The 20,682-nt window shown below is 42.9% G+C and overlaps 5 protein-coding genes across 6 annotated transcripts; 4 read left to right on the forward strand and 1 right to left on the reverse strand.

The window, feature by feature from the left end:
* Positions 1–701: 701 nt before the first annotated feature.
* Positions 702–3,932, forward strand: Impe3 (Ecdysone-inducible gene E3). The gene is made up of 4 exons (XM_076825952.1): positions 702–1,367; positions 1,592–1,672; positions 2,207–2,925; positions 3,036–3,932. The coding sequence occupies exons 1-4, from the start codon at positions 1,323–1,325 to the stop codon at positions 3,415–3,417; spliced, it is 1,227 nt and encodes a 408-aa protein (XP_076682067.1). The 5' UTR covers positions 702–1,322; the 3' UTR covers positions 3,418–3,932.
* Positions 3,933–4,499: 567 nt separating this feature from the next.
* On the forward strand, positions 4,500–5,621 carry LOC143375629 (uncharacterized). The gene is made up of 2 exons (XM_076824943.1): positions 4,500–4,705; positions 5,023–5,621. The coding sequence occupies exons 1-2, from the start codon at positions 4,670–4,672 to the stop codon at positions 5,608–5,610; spliced, it is 624 nt and encodes a 207-aa protein (XP_076681058.1). The 5' UTR covers positions 4,500–4,669; the 3' UTR covers positions 5,611–5,621.
* Positions 5,622–5,636: 15 nt separating this feature from the next.
* LOC143375628 (uncharacterized) lies at positions 5,637–9,834 on the reverse strand. Its single transcript, XM_076824942.1, has 2 exons — positions 8,480–9,834; positions 5,637–8,384 (listed from the first exon to the last, which is right to left on the reverse strand). The coding sequence occupies exons 1-2, from the start codon at positions 9,428–9,430 to the stop codon at positions 7,827–7,829; spliced, it is 1,509 nt and encodes a 502-aa protein (XP_076681057.1). The 5' UTR covers positions 9,431–9,834; the 3' UTR covers positions 5,637–7,826.
* A 115-nt stretch (positions 9,835–9,949) lies between these two features.
* Positions 9,950–12,536, forward strand: LOC143375627 (uncharacterized). Of its 2 annotated transcripts, none has more exons than XM_076824940.1 (3): positions 9,950–10,080; positions 10,294–10,437; positions 10,530–12,536. In XM_076824940.1, coding segments are annotated over exons 1-3 (1,572 nt in total). In that variant the 5' UTR covers positions 9,950–10,078; the 3' UTR covers positions 11,956–12,536. The 2 variants fall into 2 exon arrangements, with proteins under 2 accessions (XP_076681055.1, XP_076681056.1); XM_076824941.1 differs by having other exon boundaries at positions 9,963–10,080; positions 10,148–10,437.
* Positions 12,537–16,334: 3,798 nt separating this feature from the next.
* Positions 16,335–20,169, forward strand: Jhbp-1 (take-out-like carrier protein). The gene is made up of 6 exons (XM_076825121.1): positions 16,335–16,509; positions 17,248–17,346; positions 18,720–18,870; positions 19,233–19,366; positions 19,441–19,590; positions 19,807–20,169. Exons 1-6 carry the CDS (start codon positions 16,437–16,439, stop codon positions 19,959–19,961), a joined length of 762 nt encoding a protein of 253 aa, XP_076681236.1. The 5' UTR covers positions 16,335–16,436; the 3' UTR covers positions 19,962–20,169.
* Positions 20,170–20,682: the final 513 nt, after the last annotated feature.

Here is a 20,682-nt window from a genome sequence, read left to right on the forward strand (position 1 = left end):
AAATTGAAGTTCTTTTGTAAACAAGTTGCCTTTTATTCTCATCCAAGTTTACCATGGATTCTAGATTCCAAGATTTCCATCTAGAATTGCTTTGTGGAATTCCAAAATGTTGGATCGAAGGCTGCGAACTGGAACGAGGCGAACCTCGAAGCGATCCCGCGAGAACCGGTCGATTATTTTTCTTCGATTTTATTCCACCGAGTTCCATAACCGAACCGCCTTGAAGCTGCAACCCGATCGAACGAGTATAGTTCCATTCCTTTTTCTCCCTTTTCCTCTCCCCTTTGAATCCTCACTCGATAGCCTTGTGCAAGGCCGCAGTCTCCCGAAAACGAAAGTCCCAATCTTGTTCTTCAGGCCACTGAGTTGATGGCCACTTATCCCCTGCGACAGATTCTCTCGATTTCGTTGAATTGCATTCCGTAGATCCTTCGATTATCCGGAATAGAATTGCGACTTCGCGAATTGTAGGGGTAAATAGGTAATAAGATAGGAGATTTCACTGTGTATTGTAAAATACATGGTGGCCAAAATGGTAGAGAACGATCCGGGTCAGGGCAGATTAGGAGTCTAGTAACCTATTACTTCCATCAAACTTGAACTTCCCTGCATTGTAATATAATCACCGACTCAGTTGGTCAAATCATGTAGACACCAAGAAAACTATAGGTGGCCCCATCATCGTACACCACACTTCGCTGGGGTACGAAGACGCGAAACGGCCCGGGTGCATAGCGGAAAAAGCGGTCGGGTTCAGGGACACGCACAGCATACCGATCGCAACTTAATTTAAGTGTCACGGACAGTCGGGACCAGCCACCTCTCCGTCTTCCTCGTCATGCAATTAATGCTTCTGCGAGCCGTGGTCGTTTCATGTATGCGATCACGCGGAACATAGGTGTGCGACACCGAGGACGAGCTGGAACCGTTAGCGAGTTCTGTTCGAGACCAGTCTTGTCCCGACGCTCGACCGCGAGCCTTCACCTGACCAAGGAAAATCGAGGTGTCCAGAGGGTTCCGAGTCCATCCTCCTGCCATCCAGTTTCGTACTATTGAGGGAACGGTGTGGAACGAGGCAGAACAATCGAGCAATCGATCAATCCAAGTCGACAATGGGCCTGTAATGGGACGCTGGTGTTGGCACCTCGTCTGAAAGTGTTCTTCCTGATCTCCCGGCCACGATTCGAAGCGGAAGCTGATATCTTTGGCTTGGTAGAGAGCCCTGCACGAATTCTGTGAAGGGTGGAGGGCTGGTCCTCGGATAGGTCTTGTTTCATAGAGATTTGAGAGGATCCTGAGGATTTGAAGGTGTTAAGGTCATCATGAGGGTTGTTTGCAGCTTGTTCGTGGTTCTACTCTTCCGAGAGGTGAGATATTTTGGTGCAGAATTGGTCCTCCACCAGTGGGGGGCTTGTTATAATTTTGACCGGCAAGAAATAATGCAAACAGGAAACTGTAGACATTTTCTTGCAAAATTCACGGACTAAAACAGTTTTGGCTTGTTCTGCATATCCTTTTTTAACAGTACCTTATTTCTAATATTTTATTTTGTGGGCGCGACAATTTAATTTAATTAAAATTCGTGCTCCAGGCAATCGGTGGAGTTACCAGGAACCCACCAGCTTTTGCGAAGCCCATGTACTCGGATTCGTATCTCCCCGCGGCCATGCAGGTGAGTCTGGCGCCTTAATTAAACGGAACTTAATCGTATTTACAGTGGACAAGTTTATGTTGACAATTCCATTAAGAATTAAATGTTCATCGCGTTCTATCCGCCTGGGGAGTACTTTACCACTAGATTAAATTAGTGTTGCTTAATTATCTCCAAGAGCGCGCGCAGAAACGATGTAAAGAAGGGGTAAGATGCTCTAAGAAGAAAGAATTTGAAGAAATTGAGAAATTCAATTAAAATTCCGTTTCAATGTATTATTGATACCGTTAAATTTAGAGTAAAATCAGGTGGACGCTCAAGGACACTGGGAGTACCTTTCCCTACCACTGCACCCGACTATCCTCGCTCCGCCCCTTCTTCTTGACTCCGCCCAATACGTCTAAGTGGGGACAGCGACCTTGGGCTGACAATTTCTCTTATCGGGACTATATTACTATTAGCACCTTTTCTTAGCCCCTTTTTGTGTTATCTACTATAATCTCCCCTACTACCTTTCTCAGAAGAAATTCTCGACTTAAAATGCACCTTTCATAGGTAATATTCCATGCTGTAGAACAACTGAAGCTCCTCCGAGCGGAAAACGCTACAGAGAGTTCCAGCACCGTAACCACACCGATTTCTCGCGTGACACAGTATCAGCAAACAGGTATTCAAGAGTCGTCGACCATTTCTTCGGAGGTAACGACGCGTTCGAACGAAGAAACGAAAGGGGAAGATGATAGATCAAAGGGGGTGGAAAGTTCGACGAAGTCGGTTGAAATTGGCTACGAATCGATGGTTGATTCCGCGAGCCACGGAACCGAGGAGAGTTCCAGCCATCAGGAGGCACCAGAGGTGAACGAGGAGACGCCAGAGACGAACTATGCCACGCCGGAAGCGAATTATGAGGCAGCGGAAGACGTGTACGGTGTTCAAGAAACGAATCAAGAAGTCCCTGAAGAGAATCAGGAATGGAGCTCGTCCTCCACTTACGCGGAATCCACCTCCGTGACGGAAACGAAGGTGGAAGCGACGACCGAGTCGAGGAATCCTCCTACCTCACCCTTGGACCAAGGGGAATCTGTGGCTGAAGTCGCACAGGGGAAGAAAAAACCGACAATCGAGAGTGTGGTGAAAAACGTCTACGAAATCGTGAAACCCACACCGTCCGAGTTCGAGGACGAGGACACTATACCTTTTGGGGAGTCGAAGATCTCGTCTGGGGTTCCTGTGAATAGGGCGGACGCCGTGGAGGAAGAGGATGACGAGAACAGGTGAAGTTTGTGTTAAAAATGTTCAACTACCCGCCTAATTTGATGATCCTAGAGGAAAGCGGGAAACCCAAATAGCTAATGACACACCCCGCGACAATCCCCCTTTGCAGGTTCACGCGGCTGGGCGAGAAGGTGACGCAAGTGCCAAGGCCGAGCCTAATCAGCTACTTGAGGCGGTCCAAATTGCCGCCGAGTGCTACTCTTCAGCAACTCGCCAACCTGTACGACTCCCTGAGCAAGGACGCCAGGAAGCAGGGATTCGGCAAGTACACCGGCTACTCCGACGAAGTGCTGAACAGCCTGGAGACCTCCGCCGAAGGAGGAATCGCGCCCCAGCTGAAGAAGATCCTGGATAAGGTTTTGGAACGGAACGAACTGACAAGGGCGGACGCTAAGACGAGGACTTCGCAGACCATCCGTGATCTTGATAATCCCTCGGCTACCCTCAGCAAGGAACTGAGGACCCTGCTCCCTCTGCGTTACTCACCTTAACAGTCACTATTGATAAATCAATGCAGTACCTCGAATATGTAAATCAAGCCTCTGTAACACACCGCAAAGAGCCACTGATGCAACGTGACGCGAATATGAGACGAATCGAATCGAGTGAGGGAATTCTACTCTACTGCACCTTAAATGTTTAATGGTGTACTGTAGAAGTATCTGGTGATAACACTGCGTTTTCTGTCTTGCGGGTTTATTAAATGTTAATTAACACTGCTCGTTCAAGTTATGTCTGATTACTCGTGGCAGTATTACGATTATTTAACAGGTTCTTCACCCCTCTACGATTAGAGTGAACGGAGGGGGCTATCCCCACCATACCGCTAAGTGTACTCGTGGTGACGGAAGCTGCCTTGAGCGGCCAATTGATCTTGCTCCTACTGTAACAGAGGCTGAACGTCTAAGAAGGAATTCGTGAAGCACTTGTATCTAAAATTATTTTGTGTTTGGATTTGCATCCAAGAATACTGTTCATGTATAATTAATATTCAATAAAGCTTTTAAACGTGATTACCCTGTTGACTCACTGAACCACAATGCTCATTATTTATTCCACTAATTGTGAATACAATGACGTTGACTCATGCTTGATACATTTGTCGACAACTGTATAGCATACCTACATATATGCTTAATAAAATCATCATTACAAGTACACTCGAAATTAGTTACATATTAACACGTTCTGATGCTCAATGATCTTTCAGTCATTTAATACACGTCTTAACTGTTACTTAAAATGAAATTTTTTTACGTGAACTTTAAATAAATTTAACAAGTAACATTTGAACTGGCAAAATTGATGTATCATTTATAGATCAATATGTAAAGAGCATAGTCGTATCTACTACAAGTGAAATACAACAATATTTTTGAATAACACAAATTTCAACAAAAAATTCTGCAAATTCGTGCAAACTATTTTGACTTGCTGTTCGATAGAGGCGATATTGTTTACAGCATTGGCAATATGAGCTGGCAGAGACCACGGAGCAACGTTACGTGCCTAGAATAACGATTTCGTTAAGCAATTCTGTGTCAATGGTTTGTCCAGAAAGCAAAGGCGTGGAGCGAGAACAATGGTGATGCACAGTTCATCGAATTCCCGTGATCGGGGCTCCACGCCATTGTATTGCACAGTGGTATAAATGGATTTTGAAATCAATGGGTCCTTCAGTCGTTGGGCACACCTCGATCGAAAGGAATAATCGAGAGAACAGTTGACCACTCTCAAGGGAACATGCGGACTCTACTCCTAGGATTTTGGCTCCTCTGCGTAAGTAAAACAATCCACATTTCACTATGTAATTCACTCACACTGAATTAATTCGATCTAACACCAAATCGAGACGACGAGCCACGTGAGAACTAAATCGAACCGCCTAGTAGCGCCGCTTTCGACCGGGTATCCATTTTCGGTTAGTGCACTCAATTAAAGTAATAGAAGTAACAAGGTTCAAAGGGGAGAATCGAAGGGGAACCGATAAGAAATCCCCCAATAAGCCCCATTCTTCCTTCCAGTACCCTCAAACTGTCTCCGAATTAAGCCACTTCGATTTTCAATAACGAATGCAAACCGGTCTGCATTTCCAGCTCTCTGGATGGGGAGTGCAGTCGAGGCCACAGATAACGAAGCTGTTTCCGGTCCAGGAGGCTATCGAGTACCATCAGCGTGTAAGTAACGAGCCGAAACCGTTGGACAAGCTTCTGGGCAAGTTACGTGCCACTTACGACTTCGTATTCCGGAAGCCAAAGAACACCACCAACGTGGAGAAAATTCTGGCCAATGACGCGCCTGATTCTGAAGCAGAGGCGTTGAAACTGATCTGGTCCAACCGGATGCAACAGATCTCACAAGGCAGAGGTTTAAACGGGGCAGAAGAGTCTCGCCGAACTGAAGGAACACTCCTGACCAGCAGTGACGAGGATTGGGTGAACGATATCCAACCCCTGGATCGCCTGGAATCCTTGGAACCACTGAAACCACTGGAGTTGGACGATGAACCGGAGAACCCGGATCGAGATGTCGAAATCGTCACCCCAAAGACCAGCTTCCAGCTTCCAATCACGCTGAGCAGACATCTTGTTGACTGGCTTGGGTCACTTCTGGGCATCACCTATGGGGTCTATTCTAAATTAGCTAGGGCTATATATAGCAACAGTACAGGAAGCAGCATTTGATTGAAATAGGTAGATGAATTGATACATTTTCTTTACACTTATTTTATTCAAAAATATCTTGGTCTGAAAAATACATGTGTTACCTCTTGTTCGTCAACTTTTTTGGCAATCATTGTATCATACAATAACAATCGTTTGTCGAGTAACACCTTGCTGTAAAATGCGTATCCATTGGTAAAATATTTTGTCATTGTATCGTCTTACGTATGATGCTCACTGACATGGCCACGATTGTGAACATCGTTATTATCTTACTCTAATTAACTAACTTTAGTTGGAAAGGTGAATGGCTGCTCTCTTAACTCAGGGTGGGCGTGATTATGGGCGATCTTTATGTGGGCGAATCGTGAAATGAATGTCTGATAGAGAAGTGTGTATGCAATGGCGGGATATGATTCGAGCTCTGCCCTCCCTGGGTTAAGGAAGAAACAGGAGATTGAAAGAAGTTTAGGAAGAAGAGATAGAATACTGCTACTTCTCGTACACTCAAAGTCTTTGGTTCTATTTTAACGCGGCATGAGTTTAGCGCCATCCGCAGTTCTAATCAATTCGTCCTAATCTCAAATGCACCTAACAGACATTTGGAAGGTGATTCATCGTTCTTGAACACAATCACAAGTCTCATAATCTCGAGTCACGCGAAAGCTTTTCCAATTTGTGGATAAAGACTACTTGCCAGCATGTGTAGTTCCACCGTAGATTAAAATGGGTTGTCAATAAACTACTATTTTTTAAATATTAGCTAAAAAATTTGCCACCTTAGACTGAATTAATAGTTAAAAATATATAATCTGGTTGTTCGATGCACGATTAATTCTTTTGATTTCTACAAGCTTTAGTTACTAAGAACCCATAGAATTTCTTGACAACCCAATATTTAATTTTCAAATTAATTTTGAGCAATTTTACTGTATCAAAGGTCAATAGAAAGTCTATTCAACTCTTTCATGCATGACACTACAGATGTCAGAAGTATAAGAAGTCAGAAGTAGTGGAAGCCTGCCTAAAATATAAAATTCTAAGTACAGTATAAACAGAATATATTAAAATCCTATCATTTAACCAAATATATAATTCACACTCTTTGGTTAAACTGGTTAATTGCGAGATTAAATTTTATAAAAAAAATGTTAAAAAAAACTTGGATCAATTTTTGTCAAAGTACCTGTAAAAGTTATTCCTGCATGAAAAAGTTAAAAAAGAAATACATTGCAGTGTGGTGTGTGAGTGATAAATCCTTAAAATATGCGCTATATATTTGTCGTTAAAGATGAACACGGACGAATCAGAGATCAAGTTCAAACAACGTATCTATCGACTCTCTTTCAGGTAAAATTTGCTTCAAATTTATGTACACAATTATTCTACAAATTGTATAACATTTATCGGTAGTATAATATTACTCGCTATTGGTACTCGTTCGAAAAAGTCATTATCCTAATGGCAGATTGGCTTTACGTGTCTCATTCAGCAATACTGATTGCGTTACGATCCGAACGTATTCCCAAACTAGATCAAAAATCGCGCGCAGAACTCGCGAGGAGGATCATGCTCGCGCTATTATCTTTAATTGTTATGATCGTAGACTAGAATCAGTAAACAAACTATTTTCTTTAAAGCTAGTTTAAATAAGACAGACGGTGGGCACTCATATAAATTACTTCTTTTCCTCAAGTACCAAATCGTTATTAGACTCAAACAGGCTAACATGGCGGACAATCTCGAAGAATTAATCTCATGTTCGCTATTCATCTGGTGTTCGCTGAGAACACAAACGTATTGTTCATGGAAATTCCGAATACTATACGTGTACCGAGCACTAGTGCGACTTGTGGGAGGAGTTAAGAGGGTGCGGGAGGTCCCTAGTTGCGCAGCCATCCAGTAGCCAGCGTTATCCACACAAATACTCACTTTTACTACTGCTGGGCATGCGCTTTAGAGATCGCGTTATTGCTCAGTACAGCTATTACTGGATTGGAATTTTATTAAATTTCTTTCTTCGCGGAACGAAAAGCAGGCCAAGTATTAACGCTCGAAGTCGAGCCACTCATAAATTTTTAGTGCTGCCCCAAACTTTCTTTTCAATGTTCGAATTCAAGTTCTAGGATGTGCTCCAATTCCTAACATGTCTAACGAATTTTCTATTTGTGCTAAACCCAAACACTCTTTGTAAACAGCCTTTATTGCTTTAGACTTATATCGAGATTGATTTATGACTAAGATGGCATTAAGTACCTCGTGTTTTGGGGCAGAATATCGTTCATATTGACAGCCTGCTGTTGCAAAAGATTCGCCTCTCTTATCGCCTGCTCTTTAAACGACGAAAATGTGTGTATCAGATTAGGATCTTTCTGAAGGTTCTGTATGTACTGAAGGAAATTAGGTTCTTGTTTCATGAAACCTCCCTCCTTCAATACGAAATTCACTTCTTGCTTAGGCATTGTGGAAACTTCGGTAGCCTTCTCGTACGGCTCTTTTTGCTCTATAAAGAATGTCTCTTTTTTCGTTCTATTCTTTCTGATCCCTAAATGTGTTTGAGTGTGTTTGTTCAAGTGATCCTTCCTGGAAAAGGCCTTCTGGCATACGGAGCACGTGAAATTCTTATCACCGGAGTGAATAACGTAATGCCTCGTTAAATGTTCGTTTCTCTTGAATGCCTTTTGGCACACTGGGCACTTAAACGGCCGCTCGTCCGAGTGACCACGCATGTGCTGGTCGAGGTGTTCTTTCCTTTTCAACATAGCGCCGCATTCCTTGCATTGGTACTTACGTTCCTGTAACACGAAATTGACAATGATTTTAACAAAAATGACAATTTTTGGGATTCGTGTGGCATCAAATCGGCGCACCAATGCAGCGTAATACATACTTGTATATGAGCCTGTATATGCTGCTCGATTTCCGCCTTATCCGGGAACGCCAAATTGCACTCTGGACAGCAATAAAGCGTCGACCCATCTAAAGCGACGCTGATCTTAATCTCTCCCGTTTTCGCTCGGAATTTCATTTTTTTCTCGGTTTTAGGCGAGTCCGTCTGTATTTGCTGCTCGACCTTTATACTTTGCATGGTGCCGTCGTTTTCTTGCTGGTTCTCCACATGCATGTTCAGGTCGTTTGGATGCATGGTTGGCATCATTTGATCGGAGCTCATAAAGGTGTTCCCATTTTGTAACTGAGTGTTTCTGAAGACCGGAACACTGGGAATGTTAAGAATATTGTTCTGTGGGATTTCTATCTTATCATCGTCAGTCTTTTCTTTCTTCACTTGCTCCGTTTGGAGTTTAATCAACTGCTGCAGGGTCAATGGAAGAGTAGTGGCTTGCAACTTCTGGAAATACTCTGCCATGGCGTTTTGCTGCTGCAGCTGAGCTTGAGAGTCTTGCATGGCAGACGTTTTCATCTCAGTCTCAGTTCTCGTGTCCACGTCCAGCTTAACATTCTCTGGTTGCGATCCAGACGGCAAGTACACGTTGGGTATGATCCTCCTGGGCAAACTGTTCGACTGAACACCCAGTATCGTGTTGTTCTGATTATAATTAGGAATGTTGATAGTCTGAATGCCCTGCTTCTCACAAAGCTGCATCAGGGTATTTGGGTCAGGCCAGGGAAGTAGCGGCCCTGTGTACTTGTTCGTCGAATTCATTATCAGACACTGTTTCGTTGGATTCGATGCTGTGGCAGTGATATAAACAGGAGTCTGCCCACCTTGAGTATTATCGCCACTGGCGAACTTGGACGTTGGGATTGAATTGGACTGAGCCGATAATTCGGAGAACTGAGGGAGGATCCCCTGTACCGCATTGTTCCCAGGGAAATTCATCGTGTCGTAAACGAACGCTCGAGGTACGCGCCTTTCAGATTAACACATGCGAACGTTTCTAACCTATGATAAACGCCGCCGAGTGGCGATCGACCAGCAAGTCAGTCGTAATTACGCTTTCAGACTCATATTCTCGTTTGAACTCAGATCACAGAGCTGTTCTTAAGACAGAACGTTGTCAGAAAACACGGGACGGTTAATTAAATTAAAAAATACTCCTGGAGCGACGACGATACATCGTAACGTACGCCGCGTCCAACGCGTTCCTCCAACATGGCTGCGATAAAGAACTATCCCCGCGATTGCCCCGCGACCTTCGAGCACAGCTCGACGGACTTTTTTAAAAAATGATCGAGACTCATCCCCCTTCCCATCCTTCCAAGAAACGCTCGTGTTTCGAACGAACGATGTAAACAGAACGGGGCAGTTTTTTTTTCTTTCATTCGCGGAGAATTTGGGAAAAAAAAACTTCGTCCCTTGTCGTGGCCAGCCTGGACCGAGCCTCCCTGTTCATAGACGGCGCTCGTTATCAGCGATTGCTCTACAAAAATAAGCGCCTTGCCGTGGGAATTCGTAGTATGAGCGCCAGATGTTACGGTAATGATTTGGAGCGGTTTAGAAATGTCAATGATCTTCAAGAAAAGATGAATGTACGTAGTGATGAATTGTTATTATCCTTACCAGACTTCGTGGATTCGTTATATCCCATTTATTTAGTTTGTTCTTTGGAATTTTTACGGAAGTAACAAGATAGGACAAAGTTCAGTTTTTTCTATCCTACTTAATTCAGTTTGTTGATTATGTGTTCTTTATGGACTCACTGGATATTCTAAGAAGCAAACTAAAGAGGTCTTTGTCAATAGGCACGTATGTCATGATCATATGGATGAAAACTTTAATGACCATATAAATATCTTGCGCAAGAGAAGCAGACTCCTGTTAGCACAAGCAGACAGAAATTCAAAGAAGGTTAAGAAAGAAATTAAGAAACTATACTCACAGGATGTGTGAGTAATATTAGTTATCCGTGATGCTGTGTAGCATGTAGTAATTACTTATTGTATTAGGTATCTTATTCTTTCTTATTCTTCATTTGTAGGACATTGAGAGAATATTACAAAAATGATATAGATGATCAGAATTTCTTCTACAAAAGACGTGTTGAGTCATGGAATTTGAGAAACGATTCGAGCAGTGTTGGCGCAGCTTTATGCCCAGATTATTTTTGTAATAGCTTGAACCACAATCCTGTATCAATGCCTAATATATCAACCGCCAAAAGAGTACTGGTATCATCAAAGAAGAAACATTGCGATGAACGATGTTTCCCAAAAAGTATTCACAGAAAACCTGTGAGAGAATGTTACTGCAATCCTGAAATTAAAAAGCTACAGCTGCGATCAGCTAGGACACAATACAAACAAGCTTTGCCTTGCAAGCATTGTAAAAGCCACGCTGACTTCAATCCACCTATTGCAAAGGATAACGGTGAAAAGTCACCTTTAAGTTCATCCATCAGCTGTGAAACTTTGCGACGAGTGCAAAATATAAACTACGCACCTAGATCTCAGTTTCTGCGCAATGTCCAGAGCAAAGTTTCCCTTCTGCATGCCACTGGCGACAATCCAGAAGTGTATCCTAGATGCCCATGCTATCACGAGCTTATGGCGAGAAAGACTATACCCAATGGCGATTCCAAGGGTCGGTCAAGAACTGACAAAGAGTCAGAAATTAATGATCACCTAACAAAATCAAAATCATTCGCGAAAGTAGTGAAAAATGTAGAAAGCATCGAGAAAGACCAGTATTCTGGATCTGACAGCATAGACAAGTCCAATAAAGGAACGTGTCAAGTGTGTTTAAAGAAACAGACGAGATCTAAAAACGTATGTAAAAGAAGTTCCACTGCTAAGAAATCTGTAGCTGATGTAAAAAAGACTAAATCGAGTTCAAAAACGTCTGTCAAAAGTAAAAGAGCACTGCAGTCGCTGCAAAAAAAATGTACTTGCTGCCCCGACAATAAGACAGACAATGTCTCAAAAACAACTTTGGAAAAAGGCAGCGTGGATGCAGAGGATTATCAACATACTGTCTGTGTGAACACTAGGCTCGAGGATATTGACGGGGAGTATCTCTCGGACGAGGAAGTACGGGAACTAGGAAATTTCCGCGAGCAGAATTACTTCGATACTCATGGATCGAGCTACACCTTGCAGTCATCCAAATGTTCAGGGTCTGTGGAGCAGTATCTGCTGAACGATAGGCTGTTCCCAGAGCCCGCCAGAAGAACCCACAAGAAAGACTTGGTGGTGACGATGCCGGCTTGCGCCACCATACAGCGTAAACGTGTGCACTACTTCCCTCGGTACATTGTCCGCCAAGAAAAGAGTAGCTGCAATACCAGTTACAAAAAGAAGCACTGCCAAAGTTGCCCTTTAACGGGCCACGCCATCGATCTTGGTATCACAAAAATACGATCACCGCTGAACAGCTTAGCTCTTAAGTACCAGAAGCGACAACCTTGACAGAACCTAATATGTATCGCCTTTTTGTAATAAATAAAACGCCAATGCGTAAGGGGGGATGAAAGAAATGAGTCTCCTGAGCCCCTGTCGCCGCCATTTTGGTACACTGTGTCGCACAAAATGGGGTCGTACTTACTCCACAGAGTGGAGCCTCATTTGCTTCAGTCCAACCTCTCGATTTTTGTATAGAATTTTCAAAGCTAGTTGCATCAATAAAGTCGTGGCACGAACGCCGCGGTTCTAGAGCACTATGCCTTCGATCATGCTAATGCCCCTACTGAGGAGCGTGCTCTCGTATCGAGTCCTTGCTTTCTACGTGATTCAGCTTTGCGTGACAGGTTTTTGACATTGAATGAGACACACGGGCGGTCCACGCTCGTCTCGGTGACGAGGAAGAGGAGACTAGAACGTGGACCAGTTGCGTGGATGACATATGGACAGGATGACCTACGTGATTTCGTTTACGAGCAGAAATCCCCGTCGAATTAGTTGTTTTTCCTGACCATCAGAAATCCGTGACCTCTAACGAGTTCAAGCTCACCGGATGCAAATTTCTATTGAATAAAAGATGCATTAACCGAGCAGCCTCCTCTTGTATAGAATTTTTACATACACGGATCGTTTGCTACACATATCATTCACTACAACCAAATTACCTTCACGCTCCACAAGATTATGGCACATAGTTTTACCAACACTTGCAATGTACATTTTTATTACGTTGCAGCAATGTTATTTATTCATTTATTCGCTCTGTGTATAATCTATTCATCTGTACTGTTGTCGAGATAGAAGGAAATTTAACGCGGAAATCTGGCGTCATAATGCGATATAAATTAATTTACAGGCTAAGAAGCAGTAAATGAAAATGTGCAATATTCATGCACGAAGACTGGCTTGATTTCCACGACTTAGCATTCAGTCAAGGTTCGAACAGAGGCAAGCGGAAGAAGTACGAAGAATATATCTTCAGAAATTGATGGCTAGTGATGGCCATCGCTAAAGAGTCTGGTCAGCGCGTACACCCTTCGTGGCCTTCGGTTTTATATAATTTTTTTATTCAATGCTGCCACCTAGAGACTTTATAGCCGCAGATTAAACAGAGAAGAGTAAATATTGGCTAAGAAAAATAAAATGACTGTTTCTTGTAAACAAAAAATCGGGAAGACGCACAAGTTCCCTGTCCAAACAGTGAGAACTTATGTGCAGCGAACAAAATACTTAAGAGTGCGAGCAATTAGCACTTGTCTAACAATAAAACGTAGCGGAAAGTACGTACGTCTTCGTTGCTTATTACTATCATGCACATGGATAAAGTATTTTTTTTTTCAAACGATGCTTGCAAACGCACGTCGTCGTCGCATAAATTAGAGTCAGAACGTCCGTATTTACTTCGGCATGAATCACTGCAATGCACATACTTCGACGATCACTTTATCCTGCAAAATAGCTGCAGAATACAAAACTCGAGTGGGCTCGAGGGTCGAAGTAATCATAACCTCGAAAGTTTCGCGTCTTAAAATTTCGTTCCTCGAGTAATTGAATTCTGGGCTTTCCTAATTTTTACCAAATAGAATACTGAAAATAATGGTTCAAAGTACATGGTTAATTAAGCTTTTAAAGTAGCAACGTATTCGAGATGAAGATAGGGAGCTGAAGATCATGGCCGCCATGAGTGAAGGGCCAGAAGAAGGGCAACGGACGAATTAACCGAAGGTTGAAGACTGGTCGATGACATTCAAGGCAGTACACTTCATAATTTACATGAGGGGGTCATTTATGTCGTATAACCTGAAATCGAGTCCACTGTTTTTTATTAAGAAGGTGGGATGTTGTTTGTGAAATAACATATAACTGCTCGATACATTAGCTTACAATATCTTCCAATTATCTTTTTTAACACACATTCCTTTTAACTTTTTAGAGCAGCAAAATGAACTTTTGATGCGACTGAAGATAACGTAACGCTCCCATCCTGGGAAACGAGCGTTCACAGTCCCGTCCATCGTTATTTCAATTGGAAGACGACCAAGTCGTAATCGTCATTCCAAATCGAGGCAAATTCCACTACTAGCCAATTTCCCCGCCTCTATCCTCGTTATTCCTCTATTTCCCTCACCTCCTCATTTCTTAATGAAGAAACGCTACTAGAATTGCACGCCACGCGCAGTTTCTGCCTGGTCCATGCCATGCGGTCCAGTGCCGAATAATTTTTAATAATACGCTGGAATATGCCCAGAATCTTAGCAATGAGCACTTCGCGAGCCCCGAGCGCTTTTTAAACTCTGAACCCGCGACAGCGCCCGTGAATTGCGGGATCAGTGAACCCCGAAGAGCCGTGGTCGACCGTGAACGCGTTAGCCTTACCGTCTTTCAGAGAGTCGTGCATATTTAATCGTCCGTTCGTACCGTGTCAAGGCAATAAACTTGAACGGATAGAATGCCACTTTTATCATATTATCATCTTCGAATGCGATACAACGACAACCATCGATCCAAGTGACGATTCTTTACGGCGAGCGTCTGTAGCTTGTGACCCGAAGGGATATTCAAGTCTTGGTTGTTAATTTGAATTTAATGGCTGAATTCGTCCGAGTTGTAGCTTTAACCGCTGCGAACTTGCGATCTGAACATAGACAATCGCGTGCAGAGGCAAGCAGTCGTGATTTATGTACGCGGAGGACTGGCAGGGCTCGATCCAGGGAGGCGCATGCGGGGCAACTGCCCAGAGGGGCAAATTTGGGGGCGACAAATTGAAATCAATAAAAGTGTTTACGTTGTTTCCTATTGAATTTTTAAAATATTTTATGAGTTTTTTTTAGATTTAAAACCCTACCTCCTACCTATATATTTTAATTAGTTTTTTATGAAACAAAGATGACGGTTCTTCAGATTAGTAATTATGTTGCAATAATTGAGGAAATTGATGAGATATAGAGCAAGGACACGGTGTGATAGACAGGTGTCCCGACTTCTCCGGAGGATGTATAATTATTTCGTCCTAGTTCTTCTACTTGGAGTATAAAGTTGGCGTCAGTTGAAGCGGTTGGTAGGCTTGGAGCCCTAAATTCTACTGTACATTTGAAATTTCTACTTGTTGCAGATGTAAACGCTGGAGTTAGTACTTCAGTGTTTGCTACAGGGAGCATATGATAGGTATATGTTATAATTTATAATTTAGTACAACTATTCGTCCTATTTCTTCTATCCCTGCCCACGCAATGGAGGAAACTTCTGGGCCAATGAAACGTTCGCAGAAATTTGCCAGCATGTTCCTCCGACACACATTTTCTGACTAACGGTGTCAACAAGGAAAATCCGAGTAACAGCACATTTATTACTCCTATACTCGATCTACGAGCGAAACGACAAAGAGTCTCTGTCCACTTGCTGAAAAAGAATTAAATAAATTGTCGGGGAGGGGGGAATTAGCGGAGTTACTCGATACGGTATTGTTTGAAATCGAAGCTGGCATGTGGACGTCCATTTAAAGAACAAAGGGAATAACAAGGGGATTCTAAAAGGCTCGTAACGCTTTTAAAAGCCATTCTGCATGAGTGTCTTGCGTTGCAGCGAAAATAACTCATATGTGTGCACGAAAAAGTAGCATTCAGCGGTGCGAAAGCTTAAACCAGTAGTCACACAATAAAATAGAATCACAAGCGAAGTTCTTTCCCGATCGCGTTCAAGATCGACCATAATCGCTTTTCGTATTATACGAAGGAATTTAAGGCGCACGAATGGCACTCCATGAAATAGTAAAAAGAAAGTGATTACCGTTAATGAGGCACATTAAGGGAGAAACTTACGATATTATCACAGAAGAGTCTTAATATAGCAAAAAATGTCTCCGGTTTGGTAGGAAACAGAAATGTTCAAACGTCACAAAGAACAATCACTGAGCGACCTAAACTCCCCAGTACCCAGTCGCGAAATGTGTCAAAAGAAAATGGCAATTGAGGAAAAAAGCAGCAAGAAAGAGGCGTGCATGTAAAATACTTTTACTTTCGAAGTGAATGCGTTAAGTGGAGGATAAAGGAGCGACTGCCACTATTCGCGAGCAAATGAAGGTCCCAAGCTTCCGCTGCTCGCCAAATCGTCTCTCGGACCGAACGGAAAAGAGAAACAGGAAAAGTGGACAATCGCGGGGCCATGACTCGAATGCAAAAGCGACCCCGCGGATTTTTCGTCGGCGTGCTTTTGTGAATGGTGGCACGTATATCGCAAAAGTTTTCCGTCCTGCGGCACGGTGATTCATCTTCGCTCGGCGTGTCGTTTGACGATTTTTCGAGTAATCCTGCCAGAAGAGAACAGACCAGGTTCCCTACCAGACCCAGGCGTGGTGGGGGCGGTCGTGCTGCTTAAATACACTGCATCAATGACCGTTTTCTCCAGTTCACCATCAGCTACCCGAAGGAAATTTCATCGGTGCAGCTCCTCTTTAATTGTAAACTGGAACCCCCAACAACAAATCCGACGTCATGAAGTCCGTTTCAACCACTTTAATTCTTGCCCTGGCCACGACTCTGTCGATCACCACAGCCATCGAATTACGTGAGTAGTTTGTCAGTTTTTAACACCTCTCGGGTGTTTCTTGGGGTCTTCAATGTCCCTTCTTGAATAGCAGGGTAGGTTTTACTATTCGAGCAAATTTCAGGCGGGTAGTTCAGGTCTGTTTAAAATTGAGAGCGACATGTTTTTGAAATGTCTCGAACGTCCGGATGAGTTAAATGGAAATTGTTTAATTGATGAGGCATAACAGTCATCTTTACTATCGATACCTTCTTAAGCACTAGGAAGCTTCACATTATCCCGCTGCAGTATTATCAAACTCAGAGCAAGTAGTACCTTGAGCAAACTTATCCTCCCAATTTTCATCATTATCCTTCCAATTTAATGACCATGCGGTGAATGGACCGCCGGTGGGAGCGGGGGCGAATTTCATTGCCACGAGCAAAAGGCCACTCCATTTTTGGTGTTTATTACGTGGTTGGCCGCGTCTCGCAAGGGAACGTCACTTAATGTCAATGTCGAGGTGGTGAAAATGATCGAAGGGGCGAGAAGATATTGAAATATTTCCGAACGAATTGATCTTCGATCGTGGTTCCATTCAAAAGCTATTAGACCGGAGACCCGCTGAAAGAGAAAGTCTATCCTCGAGCTTCAACTCGACTTCGTATCTAGTGTTGCACTTTATACAATCCTGGGCCGCAATGCGGCGGCCCTATTACGCAACGCGACTGTATGGGACACTTTTTCATCGTTTCTTCTTGTTATTCTTCTTCTTTGCAGCCAGCAACTTCAAACTGTGCAACCGAGCTCTGCCGGACAAGGAGTACTATGATTGCATCGCCAGTTCTGTCAAGGAGGCGGTCGTTTCGTTGGCTGGAGGTGAGCCATTTTTCATTCCCTGCTTGCTCGTAAGGAAGGACGAACGTCATGGACAAACAATTGTAGATCACAGTGGAGGATGTTTGTGTAGATGTGATTCTGTAGTTCTTTGCTTTGGTACTGATCATTTCTTATAGTCCTGGGTACTTGAGTAGGGATTCTTGAAGATTTCAGTAGAAGAATATTTAAATGCTAAGTGGATTGCATTTGAATACCGAATTTCTGCAAGAATTGCTCCAGGACCCAACGCTTCATCTCGGTAGACTATGTTTTTGTTAGAGAAGTATATACAATTGTTCTTCATGGGCATGAGAATCCAGTTCGATTGTTTTTACAATTAGCCACTCAATGAATTTTGTGTTACAAATGGCCGACCAAATGTTGAATTATCGCCATTACCACAACGCTACTAACTTCACGTTTAATAGTCGTCAATATTTGCCTTGTTACACGATTACATAAGTGTTTCACTTGACCTAACACGGTCTCCCACTTCACCGCTATTTTCATTGAGAAACAAGTTTCCCTTTAACCACTGAACTTCTCGCTGAGACTTTCCGCGATTGTCATTTCTATATTTTACCATCTTTCAATTCAGTCTATCGCAAACATTCCCCACTAATATACTTGTCATCTTCATTCGTTTTCGTCAAAGACACCAATGCAGACTTTCCTATCGATTTCACCCTGCTCGAATTTTTATCAAGACACTAGAGAAACCTGTGCAAGCCACTCAAGAAACCCATCCCTTCGTTCATCCTTAATATCCGATTTCTCGAAAGACTATGCTACCACATGTTGAGAGAATCAGAAAAATCAAATAACCTCTTACTCATAATTCCCATCAAGTTTCTCATCCTTTGTGCCGAGCCCCTGAAACCATGCCACCCACACCGCATCACTCAAAATAGCCCTATACCGCGCATAATGGCACATATAAATATTGCAGTATACTGCAGCGTGTAATTTTCACGTCTCAATTTCTACCATCGTTTTCTCCTTATTTTGAGCTTCCATAAACGCAGTAGCGCACAGTTTCCCGCCGATTTCACCGGAGCAATGCACGGCGACGTTTCCTCGGAACGGGCATTAGTTTCTCCGGCACATAATAACAGCGTGGCAATTTGCAGAAGTTCTCCTTGACTCGCGCGACCGTCCCTTCGCTTTCTGTGCTCCGCTCGAGAAAAATCCGTGCACGTGAGCCCGCCTATCGCGCGCAGCTGCACCGATTTCATGAGACCGGAGGTCTCGTGACGTGCCCTTGTTTAAGGAAACTACGTTTCCTGCTTCTGCCGCTGCTGCGCGTTGACCTGGCGTAGGAGAACCTTTCAGGCATAGGCGCGCCTTTTCCAATTCTATGTTGTCTCGTGCAGGTCTGAAAAACTTCAAAATCCTGCCAGTTGAGCCACTCGCGGTGGATAGCGTGTCAATAGGCGAACCACACGGGTCCGTCGCTTTGAAGCAGGAATATCGAAACATCAAATTGCACGGGCTGACCAAAGGCCTCCAGGTGAAGAATTACCAGTAAGTGAACATGTCTGAATTTCTTTCCTCTACCGCGTTTCATGGGTACTTTTAAACGGGACACCTCGGGTATTGAACTGAGAATTTATGACTCACGGAGGAGTCATGCTGCATCACAATAATGGGTTGTAAATCAAGTTAATCCTGATAAAAGTGACCACCTGTTAGCGGTTGCGCAATTGTCTTTAACGATCATATTTGCACGGATTTAGGAAGCCTGAGGGAAATCGGTATCACGCTCGACGGTATATTGAGAAGAATAAGTACTTTCGGGGGACGACAAATTTGTGTTTTATCATTCAAGAAAGTTTATTATGCCCGAGGCGTGCAGTAGTTAATATTACTACCGATATGTGTTGCAGCATCGACTGGGACAAATGTCTGCTGTCGTCAGATTCGACCAATCCTCAGGTGGACTTCGTCGCCGATTACAGGATCGATGGCAAAATACTGTTATTGCCTGTCAGAGGGTCTGGCAAATCTAACATCACTATGTGTAAGTATCATACTGCTAGGAGCTCGGAGAATGATCTCCTCAGATGTTAATTAGAGGGTTATGTATATCTGTAGATGATCTCAATACACACAACGACATATACTGCGAGAAGTACCAGAAGAATGGGGAGACTTATTTGAGGGTGAAGAAATACATAGTGAAGTTTAACCCTAGTAGGGTGGCGATGAGGTTTGATAACCTCTTCGATGGTGACAGTATTTTAGGTATGTAATAAAAATTCGATGTGGATCCTGATATCCAGTTACCAAACAAAGTAGCTATTAAGTTGGAATGCCTGTATTAATTGGAATATCCTCTCCACAACAGTGATCATGATTAGACTTAAAAAAAAGTTATATGATCTTATATGTCGAGGTTATGTTTTTAAATGGAGGAATAGGAAAATACCGTATGACGTCAGTCCATTTCTTCTGCTACAGGGGAACAGATGAACCGTTTCATAAACGAGAATTCCGACTTGCTCTTCAAGGAACTTCAAGCGCCTTACGAGGAGACCTTCGGTCTAGTGTTCACTAAGATCAGTAATGACATCTTCAGTCGTGTGCCATTCAACAAAATCTTCCCACCGACGTAAACTACCTGGCGCTGTCGTCGTTATTTTTCCGTGCGAAACGCTATTCTACATTACCCTCTGAAAGAAACTGGTGGACGAAAGTTATCGATACCAAAAAAATTGTATATATGTACATGTATAAGTATTACGCACCGTTTCCAAAAGGTTTACAACTGTAATTTAATTTGCATTGTGTTTTAATATTAAATGACTTCAATCGAACATCAAACACGTGTCTTATTCGAGATCCTTCAAATCCTTGTACTCCTTTTTACCTTCCACAAAAGTCATTCAATTTGCAACGTATATGTATAATAAAAATGAGGAATAACTGGTTTATCTAGATTGAAATAGTTTGGTTTTTACGTAGCGTGAGTATTTCCTGTAAAATCCATTAATGAAATGTAGGAAGGCATGTTAATTGATACCTCAAGGTTCATCAAGGTTTATTTAAGATAATTGCCTGTGAAATGTCATGTTTTGAAAGTGAGAGGCAACTTTTTTTTATGGGGGAACAGGTAGAATGAGTTACAACTGGTCTTTCCAAGGACTATAAATGTTTTAGGCACACTGATGTCTAGAACTCGATGTACTCGAGATACCAAGCACTTAGTAACATTTGGCCTTGGACTTCAAAATGATTTTCTACGCCGTATGAATTTTATTCTCAATGTTTAAACATTCGATAAATATTAATACCCCCAACCCGGGACAGACAAAATGCATTGGATGTTAAGTTTCC

This window comes from Andrena cerasifolii, chromosome 13, assembly GCF_050908995.1.
Source record: "Andrena cerasifolii isolate SP2316 chromosome 13, iyAndCera1_principal, whole genome shotgun sequence".
Taxonomy (NCBI): Eukaryota; Metazoa; Arthropoda; class Insecta; order Hymenoptera; family Andrenidae; genus Andrena; species Andrena cerasifolii.

Coding starts and splice junctions, on each gene's coding strand:
- Impe3 (XM_076825952.1), top strand. CDS start 1,323: ATGAGGGTTGTTTGCAGCTTGTTCGTGGTTCTACTCTTCCGAGAG. Junction 1,673..2,206: donor ATCTCCCCGCGGCCATGCAG/GTGAGTCTGGCG, acceptor CACCTTTCATAG/GTAATATTCCATGCTGTAGA. Junction 2,926..3,035: donor GAAGAGGATGACGAGAACAG/GTGAAGTTTGTG, acceptor CCCCCTTTGCAG/GTTCACGCGGCTGGGCGAGA.
- LOC143375629 (XM_076824943.1), top strand. CDS start 4,670: ATGCGGACTCTACTCCTAGGATTTTGGCTCCTCTGC. Junction 4,706..5,022: donor TAGGATTTTGGCTCCTCTGC/GTAAGTAAAACA, acceptor CTGCATTTCCAG/CTCTCTGGATGGGGAGTGCA.
- LOC143375628 (XM_076824942.1), bottom strand. CDS start 9,430: ATGAATTTCCCTGGGAACAATGCGGTACAGGGGATCCTCCCTCAGTTC. Junction 8,385..8,479: donor ATATACAGGCTCATATACAA/GTATGTATTACG, acceptor TTCGTGTTACAG/GAACGTAAGTACCAATGCAA.
- LOC143375627 (XM_076824940.1), top strand. Junction 10,438..10,529: donor AAACTATACTCACAGGATGT/GTGAGTAATATT, acceptor CTTCATTTGTAG/GACATTGAGAGAATATTACA.
- Jhbp-1 (XM_076825121.1), top strand. CDS start 16,437: ATGAAGTCCGTTTCAACCACTTTAATTCTTGCCCTGGCCACGACTCTG. Junction 16,510..17,247: donor CACCACAGCCATCGAATTAC/GTGAGTAGTTTG, acceptor TCTTCTTTGCAG/CCAGCAACTTCAAACTGTGC. Junction 18,871..19,232: donor CTCCAGGTGAAGAATTACCA/GTAAGTGAACAT, acceptor TATGTGTTGCAG/CATCGACTGGGACAAATGTC.